Source organism: Haliotis rubra, unplaced genomic scaffold, assembly GCF_003918875.1.
Source record: "Haliotis rubra isolate DU_JTF1 unplaced genomic scaffold, ASM391887v1 Scf338, whole genome shotgun sequence".
NCBI classification, from domain to species: Eukaryota; Metazoa; Mollusca; class Gastropoda; order Lepetellida; family Haliotidae; genus Haliotis; species Haliotis rubra.
This window is the reverse complement of record NW_025767011.1, coordinates 733,099-744,508: the sequence shown is the minus strand read 5'-3', so window position 1 is coordinate 744,508 and position 11,410 is coordinate 733,099. Positions and strand designations below refer to the sequence as shown.

General features: G+C 39.2%; 1 protein-coding gene across 1 annotated transcript; it reads left to right on the top strand.

Moving 5' to 3' along the window:
* The first annotated feature begins 950 nt into the window (after positions 1-950).
* On the top strand, positions 951-10,805 carry LOC124284491 (hercynylcysteine sulfoxide lyase-like). Its single transcript, XM_046720564.1, has 8 exons — positions 951-1,090; positions 1,269-1,411; positions 2,798-2,914; positions 5,714-5,827; positions 7,117-7,269; positions 8,669-8,877; positions 10,227-10,377; positions 10,696-10,805. Exons 1-8 carry the CDS (start codon positions 951-953, stop codon positions 10,803-10,805), a joined length of 1,137 nt encoding a protein of 378 aa, XP_046576520.1.
* Positions 10,806-11,410: the final 605 nt, after the last annotated feature.

Sequence of the window (11,410 nt, the reverse complement as noted above, 5' to 3'; positions counted from 1 at the left end):
TATCTAAAACTGGATGGTTGTTTCCCATTACCCCTACATCCCATTACCCCTACATCCCAGTACCCCTACAATTAGTTAAAACAACACACGGCATTTACCTGTCTGGCATAATGAACTTACCCATGGAGCATCGTTTGTGTCGCCTCAAGGAGCAGCTCAATCTTGGGCTGAAAACACCAATGCAATTCCTTGACGCTGTGGGCAATCTCCTCAAATTGGGATAGAGGCTTGTTTAAAAGACAAAAAAATAACATTAAAAATTTAACATGACCTGCTGCTCATATTCATGTCACGACCAGGACGATATCTGTGTATTATATTCATTTATTCATATTAAAAACTTAACATGACCTGCTGCTCATATTCATGTCACGACCAGGACGATATCTGTGTATTATATTCATTCATTCATATTAAAATATTAACATGACCTGCTGCTCATATTCATGTCACGACCAGGAAGATATCTGTGTATTATCGGACATCGGGAACTGAAAGTAAAAGCAACGAGCTGATGGCTACGTTTAAAGACGTAAAATCTAACTCCTCGGATCTAAACAATAGATTTAAGAGACTCGACGACAAGGTGACAAAAATGGCGTCTGATTTTCAAGCGCGTCTCCCCTCACTGCTGCACGAAAACAAGCTATTGAGACTTTTTCGATCTTGTAGGAAGAGAAAGTAGAGGATCTAGAACTGGAAAGTCAACTCACAACCTAATGATATCTATGTTTATTTCCACAGAATGAAACTGGAAGGTCAACTCATTGCCTAATGATATCCATGTTTATCTGCACAGCATGAAACTGGAAGGTCAACTCACAATGATATCCATGTTTATCTCCACAGTATGAAGCTGGAAGGTCAACTCACAACCAAACCAATCAGTTCTTATCTCATCGGTATGAAACAACGATGTGACTCACAATATCCATGTTTATCTCCACAGCATGGAACTGGAAGGTCTAAATGAATCTGTAGAGTACGGGGCAAAGATTAGAAAAGAGTTTTCCCTCCAGAAAAGCGAGATATTTCTCAACCATGGATCATTTGGTGCTGTTCCAAAGTGTGTCCAACAAGTGCAACGAAGGTAAATTTCTAGCGGATTACTTTTGTGGAAGGCTGTGTGTGCGACCTAACACCAAGTTATTCGATCAATTTTGTTTCTTAACATAACTGAAAATATGATCAGTGTTGAAAAAGATTTACTTTCCATCATGGACTCAGACGCCTAAGACAGCAAACTTCATATCTATTGGTGACTTCAGATTCCTGGATGAGATGGAGAGACACCCCGATGACTGGTACAGGAGGAATGCTTACACGTACTGGCAGGAATCACAGGAGGCAGCAGCAGACTTCATGCATTGTGAGCAGGAGGATCTGGTGTTTGTGGAGAATACGACCACAGGTAGCAGTTGTAATGATTCTACCGGTCTGACATTGTAATCAGCTTTTGTCGCCCTTATTCAATAACACTTTGGAGACATGTTTCAGGCAGAAATACATAGCCAAAAATGTATACAACATCTGTCAAGGCAACAATTTGCACTTATAATGTCCAGTTACAACATTGATACAAAGCAAAATGTAGCTATGTATATATGTCATTTGCATGCCTTCACATTTAAAAGTCTGTACCTACTTCGAAATTGATGCATGTACGAGAAGCATTAACTATATTCACGCATGAACAAAGAAACTAATATAAACTGACCGGCAAAAGAAAGTATACATGGTTTTCAAGAGGTCATTACCATTAACCCAGACTACCTAGACACACAAAACATAATACAGTGGTGTTAGCAACATCTGTACTCAACCTGAGATAAATATCACACGCATACTACAGAAACACGTGGCGTCAGACATGCGCAAGTGAATTTCACTGCAGGTATCAAATTACCACGTTGGGGCGACATGTTTCAGTGTATATTTTGACTTCAAAAATATTTCTTTAAAATTTGAGAAATGGTAACCTTTGGTATTCTTTCTTTTGCCGGTCAGTTTATGTGCTTATCTGTGTTGTAATGGGCCGGTGCCCTGTACATCAACTGAAAAAAGGTATATGTATCAGGCAGATAGTGGTTGGTTCAGGGATTCCTGTTCCTGAAGTATACAATATGTTATATAAAGTTAGATTCTCGTACAGGTCGGGTTCGAGTCCAGGATTCAGGGTTTGTCAGCACCATATTTGTTTCACTAAAGATATTTCCATGTCACATATGTTCTCGTCACGATATGGCTGAAATATTGCCGATGTGACGTTAAATAATAACTCACTCACTCACTAAAGATAATTCCTCACCGTGGTTCGATATCATCATCATCGTTTCACTTTGGCCTTTATCAATGTTGACCGCAGGGGTGGGCGGTTTGGGAGGTTCTTAGATTGGTAGCCCATGTTGTGTCTTATTGGGCAGACTACGTTTACCCTAACATGCCTTTGTTTACTCTGGGTACCCGGTAGTGAGGCTTTGGGATAGAGACAGGTTCGCCAGCATGGTTTTTAGTAATTCAAGGCACCGATCCTTCCGCACTCTTCAATGCATATATCCCATGTTTTTCTGCTTAGACAAAAGACATTTGTCTAAATGTCCACTTTGTTCACCATGCAGTTAATGGGTACCCGGTGGAATGATACAGTAAAGTGGCTGTTAACCTTTTAAACGTAGGTCACCTGCAACTCAGGAATCATGCAGAAATTATTTCCAAAATAAAGGCACATTTTGACATTAGTGAAATTTTGTAAATGCAAATTCAATGCTTCATGACAACATGATAAATTTAATCACAGGTATAAACACAGTGCTGAAGTGTTGCCCTTACAAGCCTGGAGATATTCTGATGTACACAACTCTGACATTTAGGCCTGTGGCCTACACCTGTCAGGCCACAGCGGATCTCTTTAAGGGTGAGGCGGCGGAAAATTAAAATAATAATCATAATGAGCTTGAAGGTATTGGAACGCGGATCCACAACCTGCTTATGCAGTAATCCATATGAAGCTGATATAAATTTTTTTGAAAGTGTATTTGATAAATTGGCTAAACAACAAACAAATCTTCTCAGCTCCCACCATGGGCATCTCTCTTTCGCAATACAGAGCTAAAATAGGACAACCAGACAAAGCGAGAATATTTTGAAGTGTGAAAGATACATGTGATACTGACATGGTGCTGGTTGGCATTGCATCTTTATCGTGTGACGTGAGCAATTATTTTAGGAATGCAAATGTACATATGTGAAGAAAACATGAATAACTGAGTAAGCCATGTCAATAAATATACGTTTTTCTTTTTCAAAATTGTAACAGGATTTTTAAAACTACACGTGGAGGAATCTGGGGGTAAAGGGAAGGGTGTATCGAATGGTCCTATTTCATACACTGGTGTTGGTTTGTGTTTTTGTGTTGGTGTGCATGTATTTATTAGTTTGTGTGTGTGTTGGTGTGTCTGTGATAGCGTGCATGCATGTGTTAGTTTGTGTGTATGTGTATGTATGTGTGTTGGTTTGCATGAATACGTTGGTGTGCATGGATGTGTTAGTTTGAGTGAATGTGCGAATGTGTATGCATGTATGTGTTGCTCTGTGTGTATGTGTTTTGGTTGGTGTGTCTGTGTTGGCGTGCATGCATGTGTTAGTTTGTGTGAATGTGTTGATTTGTATGCATGTGCGTTGGTTCGTGTGTGTGTGTTGGTATGCATGCATGTGTTCGTTTTGTATGTGTTGGTGTGTATGTTTCTGTTGGTTTGTGTGAATGTTTTGATGTGAATGTGTGGTTTGGGGTACTAACTATTGTAGCATCATTGAGTCTGTTCAGGTACAATTTTGTAAATATTTCTTGGAAGTTCGTAAAAATCTACCTGTAATAACATGGCTCTTGGTGAATGTGGCAGACTTCCTCTATAAATTACTTATATGACTAAAATAATTAAATACTGGTGTCACCTATTGTATATGCCTTATGATAGACTGCCAAAACATTGTTATATTATGCTCAAGTCCTAAGATGATGTTGGCCGCACTACTTGGGCAACTTGTGTCAAAAATATTTTATTTAAGTATGGTTTTGGCTATGCATGGATCAGTCAGGATGTTGGCAATGTTGATTATTTCATATCCTTGTTTAAGCAGAGACTTTCGGATAATCTTAAACAATGTTGGTCCACTTCAATTCAAAATTCTAATAAGTGTTTTTATTACTCCCAATTTAAGACATTTTTAAATGTGGAAAGGTATTTAAATTCTGATATTCCTTTACATCTCAGATCTGCACTCTCTAAATTTAAATGTGGTAATTTCAATTTAGCTGTTGAAACTGGAAGATACAATAAAGTTAATTACAATGAGAGATTATGTCTATTTTGTAAATTGGACGACAAAAATGTGATTGAAGATGAATTCCATGTACTCCTTAAGTGTGTACGTTTTTCTGATTTAAGGTTAAGATATATTCAGAAATATTTTACTGATTTTGATGTAAATGCCAATTTTATTAACATCATGAGATGTCAGTATTTTTCTGTATCATGTACTTCAGCGCATTAGAAATGTTCCTCTTACACAGCATGTGCACTAAACTATCTATATCATATGCAAATGACTGTATGATGGGCCTGTGGCCTTTTACTGAATAAACTTGTCTGTCTGTCTGTCTGCCTGAATGTGTGGTGTGTATGTATGTGTGTTTGTTGGTGTGCATGTATGTGTGTTGGTTTGTGTGTGTGTATGTTGGTGTGCATGTATCTGTTTGTGTGAATGGGTTGATGCGCATGCATTTGTGTTGGTTTGTGTGTATGTATGGGTTGGTATGTGTGTTGGTTTGCATGAATGTGTTGATGTGCATGGATGTGTTAGTGTGTGTGAATGTGGGAATGTGTATGTATGTATGTATGTATGTATGTATGTATGTATGTATGTATGTATGTATGTATGTATGTATGTATGTATGTATGTATGTATGTATGTATGTATGTATGTATGTATGTTGGTCTGTGTGTGTGTTGGTGTGTGTTTGTTGGTGTGCATGTATGTGTTAGTTTGTGTGAATGTATTGATGTGCATGTATATGTGTTGGTTTGTGTGTGTGTGTGTGTGTGTGTGTTGGTGTGTTTGTTTCTGTTGGTTTGTGTGAATGTGTTGATGTGAATGTGTTGGTGTGTATGTATGTGTGTTTGTTGGTGTGCATGCATGTGTGGTGGTTTGTGTGTGTGTGGTGGTGTGCATGTATCTGTTTGTGTGAATGTGTTGATGTGTATGTATGTGTGTTGGTTTGTGTGTGTATGGGTTGGTTTGTGTGTATGTGTGTTGAATTGTAAGTGTGTGAGTTGGTTTGTGAGTGTGTGAGTTGGTTTGTGTATATGTGTGTTGGATTGTGAGTGTGTGAGTGCGTTTGTGTCGTGGTGTGTGTGTGTGTGCGTTTGTGTCGTGGTGTGTGTGTGTATACATGTGTGTATATGTTTGGGGATAGCAGGGAATCAGGGAATGTCACAGAAAGTCCAAATTATGAGAAGAAATTTCGCAACTTGTGAGGCATAATACCGACAATACTATGTGAAAACATTGACAACATAATGACTCCAGAAAGTGTTCTCCATAGGCGTAATGCTAGAAAGTAGATGTTGTAGTACTTAGTGACATGGAGAAGTTCCACAAACATACAGGTTTACGTTTGTCTCATAACCACTGACTATATTCCTCTGATTCCCAGGAGTTCAATTCTTTGAGATGGAGATCCAATTTCCGATATCGAGTGAGGATGAGATTTGTGAGAAATATGAAGACTTCTTCAAATCCAACCCCAACACCAAAATTGCAATCATAGGTGAGTATTGTTCAGCATAGCCATAAACTGTTCAGATCCGGGTAGAATTGATCTTCAGCAACCCAAGGGAAACATCATTTGTGACTAATTTTGTCTTTTATTCAATTAAATGATAACAACAGTTTCTAAAACATGTGTGTAACCAATATTCCGGAACTCATTAACGCTTTTGCAACACATATTGTTTGAAAGTAATATGGAAACATACGTGAACCATGTACCAGTACCTGAACCCGTGAAGATCCGGGTTAGAATCGATCTTCAGTAACCCATGTTTCTCGTAAGAGGCGACTACCGGGATCGCGTGGTCAGACTCGTTGACTTGATTGACATCGTATTCCAATTTGTGAAGATCGACTCTTACGCTGTTGATTGTCTGGTCCCATGTAGCTGGAATATTGCTGAGTGCGGCGTAAAACACCAACCAACTAACCAAACAGTATACCCATAACAAATATCGGTCCCCAGTATAATATGAGTGTGTTTCCATGACCAAACCTAGTAATATCTGCTTCAAAAGCACATGTTCCACAGCCGCCATGGCGACGTACTTTTGTCTCTGAACAATGTTGTATCGGATTCGCCTGGAGTCGTCAAACATCGCCCTCATAATGTAAAGCCATGCTGTCTCTGTGTGTCATTGTATACCGACACTGTGGACAGTTAGCCGTCCACCAAACTAAACAGACATACAAAAGAAAGTACACACCTGATGGGTTGGTAAAATGTTTTCCTGAAAACAGCGTACTATTTAGAAAAGTGTTTTGATTGCGACTCACAAGTCGCAAACATTGTCTACGTGTTGCAATAACACCATAGATATCGTACCCAATTGGAACATTGCTAGCAAACTATTTACGTTGTATAAATAGTCTCAAAACAACAGGTGCGTACTTTCTTTTGTATATCAGTATAGTTTGGCCGAACCGCTACGCTAACTGCAACCACCTGAGATATCGGAGTGCTGCGAAACGTTCCATTCACTAGCTTAATAATGATCAACACATTTCGATTCTACCAGACACATAAACCCAAAGAAAGGCTAGGGCTCCGTTTCACGAACTGATGGTAGAGCTGTGATTCTCACATTTTAACGAACACTTATGACAGTCTTAGCTCTACGACTCCTCATGAAATAGGAACTTGCTCAGCATCATGGGTATTTTAGGATCTTAGTATCTTCTCGGCATCTTAGCATCTTCGGATGAATGGCCAAGATAATGATTTTGCTGGATAACGTAAATATTGTCTTATGTTTGTATTGACCTTAACCTGTAATTGTATGTCAGATGCCATCACCAGTCCATCAGCTGTAGTGATGCCGTTGAAGCGCCTCGTCGATCTGTGTCACAGGTATGGAGTTATGGCCGTCGTAGACGGTGCACATGCTGTTGGTACACTTCCAGTCAATCTCACCGAACTCGGCGCCGATGTCTTTACGGGTAATTTGGATCTCATACCCAAGGATAAAGAATTTATACGGACAGGTTTTCACGGATTGTTTTTGTTTCCGATTCAAAAACAAATTGTAACACAAATTAAAAGAACTTTAAGCATTTTTGTAAATGGATAATATTTCGAGCGGGCAAATGAGACAGTTGTCATCAGTTTTGCAGCTGTGCAATGTGTTGCTTAAATCATAGAGAATTTGGTGTACATGATAAGTATGGTTTTACGCCGCCTATGATAATATTCCAGCAGTATTACCTATGAATTATATTCTCACATTGTACCCACGTGAGAATCGAGAATCGAGTCCTTCGGCATGAAGGGCGACCGCATTCACTATCAGACTGACTCGATGCCCGTCTATGTTTGTAAATGTAACATAATGAACAAAGAACAACTAACTTAATCCCTAACCCTATAAGCCCTACCTTCACCCAAACCACTTCTCCAAAATCCGGAAGTAATGCTGTTGTTAACATGTTCTGTATAAGGTTCCCAGTTTTTAATAATCAAATGATAACATTGGATGTTTATTTTGTACCAGTGTCCACTGGCATGCTCATGGCGCAAGTAAACTACAGACATTAAAATATAAAATCTATAAAATCATTTGAAGGCAGCCGTGAAAAGCTGTGTCTTTGGATTGTTCTTAAAGGAATCGACTGACTGACTGAGATTGGTTTTACGCCAAACTCAGTCAGTCAGTCGATTCCTTTAAGAACAATCCAGAGATGTAGATAGTTTAATAGGTTGTAACAGAGGGTTTCATTGATGTGGGGCGACATGATAGAAGCTCCTCCAAAAGACGGAAACGAGCAGGTGGAACTGAAAGTAGATGTTGATCCTGAGAACAGAGAGTTGTAGTTGGATTCTGTGAGGAGAGATGTTGAGGCTGGAGCAAGAATGTTAAGCCATTTAAACATCATAGAGAGAACTATATACTTTAGCAGGAAACCAGTGTTGAGATTCCAAAGCAGGAATAATGTGGTCGTACTTAGAAGTGAGTGAGTGAGTGAGTTATTATTAAACGTCACATCGGCAATATTTCAACCATATCGTGACGAGAACACTTGACTGAACTTAGAAGTTAGAGAAATAACTCGGTCAGCTGGATTCTGTATTTGTTGGGTTGTTGTTTAACGTCGCACTCAGCAATATTCCAGCTATATGGCGGCAGTCTGTAAATAATCGAGTCTGGACCACACAATCCAGTGATCAACAGCCTGATTATCGATCTGTAATAAATGACATGTGTCAACCAAGTCAGCGAGCGTGACCACCCGATCCCATTGGTCGCCTCTTACGACAATCATGAAGACCAATTCTAACCCGGATCTTCACGGGTGCTGAATTCTGCACTTTTTGGTGCTTTACTGTTTATTTCTTATACAGGCAGTTTCCACAAATGGCTGTTCACTCCCAGGGGCTGTGGAATGTTATACGTGAAGCGGGAACATCATACCTGGGTTCGCCCGCTGGTGACATGCTGGTGCCACGGACTGTCCCTGGACAAACAGTTCTTCCAAGTGGCTACTAGAGACCAGACCCCATTCACCACTGCCAAATATGCATTTGAATTCTACCAGCGGATTGGAGGAATGGTAACTAACAGCAGCTCGGTGGCTGAATATATTTTGGTTTTGTTTCCAGAACGACATCCTGGCAGTGTATAACTCATTTGCTCGCTTTTCGGCTAACCAAACCACTCGAATACATCACCGTAATTCTTGCGATCTAAAATTACCCGCCCTTAAGTTACATCAATGTTTTTACCAGCCGAAGAGAATTGGGTGAACGAAAAATAATTTTAGGATTTTTTAGCGTTTCAGGAAATATTATAGATTGTATTTGTCGCAAACCTTATCGTATGGAATGGGACAGGCCACCATGTTGTTGAGGTCGCCAACCCAACATCTTTCCTGGTGTTTAGCATTCTGGTTAGTTGGAGTTGAGAAGCATCAAACTGGTTGGTTAAGTCAAGGAGAGGTAATCTGGGATCGGGAGAACCACGGGAATGGCCAGGGTTTAATACAATGAGAAGCATGGAGAGTGAGTGAGTGAGTTAAAATTTAACGTCACCTCGGCAATATTTCAGCCATATAGTGACGAGAAATGTTGTACATACACAATAAATACAAGTAGTTAAATAACCAGTCATCGACGGACTGTAAACTAACTAGAGTATGACAAAAAAGAGTTAAAACTAGCTAAGCATGTATTTTTTAAAAGTAGAATACAATGTAAAAATTGGCTATTGATCGCCAACAACTGAAGGTAGATCACCATACTATGGACCAAGGGGACTTACAATGCCTTTGCTACCTGCATGGACCCTAGCTGGATTTACACCATCCTCTCAGCTGCTGGCGATTGTAGGCAAATTTAGCCACAATTAAAATGACAATAATAATACTACAAGTAAAAAGGTGGAAGATTAAATTTTTCTTCGAATGTTTTGGGACTTACGTATCCTCTCAGGAGGACAATAATTTTACGGTACTTCAACCTCCCTTGAGGATACTGCCACTAACAATCTAAGGTGCTAATTTAACTACCAGTGATAAAATATATATCTATATACAAAACATAGCCATCAATATTTATCAGTTAGTTCAATTTCTTTTAAAAATTCAATAATTCAATGATAATTAATACTGCTAAAAAGATCCTTAACTGTTTTTGCACTAAAATATTTATCCCTTGTGATGGAATAAAGAAGCATGGAGATATAGCAGATGATAGAACATTTATGCTAAAGATATAGAAGGTCATAAAAATATAGACGGAAATGTGTATATTGCTTTTTTATTTTTGATTGTGATGGATTGTATGTATGTAAAATGTGTTGAATTTTCAAAACATATTATTACCAACAGGTAAGGGTGTTACATGCTTACAGACACAATTGGAAAAATTACCTAGTCATGTTCATGTCGTGAATCTGTTTCAGGATAAGATCATCGGCTACGCATCCAGTCTCGCCACAGAGGCACATGAGTATATTCTCAAGAAGCTCCAAGCAGAGCCATTACAGATACCTCAGAGTATGGAGTCTCCCACAATGAGGGTGATCCGACTGCCAGACTTGCCTCAGTACCCATGTACACTGGTATGTGCCAAACATTTGTATTTATTACCCATACGGGCTAGGATACGCAGGTGATTATTTTTGTGAGAATCGCACATGTGCTTTTCAGTGATTCTCAACGTTGATTGGTCAGCTAAGCAGAGAAGAAATATGATTGGTTGACGGAACTACTTTTCATGATCCAAATTCATTGACAAATTCAACAAATTGTTGTCAAACCCTTGTAACTCCACCACTCTGCCCACTCATCCTCAGCCTCAGACTGCAACCATGACGTCACAGTCTTTGTCGCATGCCGTAAATCTTCATTCTGTACATGCACTATTCTCAGGTCCAATTTACGATGGTGTTTTCCACTTCAACATCTCGAATGACTCCTCTGTCAGTCGACCATCTGCTCCAAATAAGCGTATTATTCCCATTGACTCGGATTCCGACTAGAGTTATCCTTCTTGGAACTGCTGTAACACGCCTTCCACAGAACAAAATGTTGTTTTATCTTCAGACTTGTTGAGTTTCTTGACAGAAAACGTTTTCTAGATGTATTCGTGGGATGGTTAACTTTTAGATTTCCCAACTTTTAACCGTTGACTTTCCCAAAAATTGACAGGTTTTCGTCAAAGTGTGTTTCAACACTACACCGTCACCCGTCACTAGACACACGTCAGTCGTGAATGAACGATGTTCCGGCGCACTGACTTGATCAAATAACGTTTTAGCTGTTATTAAGTTCAATGATATTGCATTTAAAAGATCATTGTTATCATATTAACAAATGTTAAACATTTTTGGGGTTGTATCCTAAAGCGGTTTTACGAAGTACTATTTTCCATAGCGTATTTATGTTATTACAGCCGAAGAAGTTAGGTTTAATACGCTCATGCATAGGAATCAGCTGTTTGAGGTCCTGTCTCCGGGTGTTTTTTATTTCGTGGTTCCTCTTTTTGAATTACATTATGGGTAATAAATAGAATAGCCAACAAGGTACGAGTGATTACGGGAAATATGCACTCGTTGAAATAATGTTATTAACACTATTTCAACTC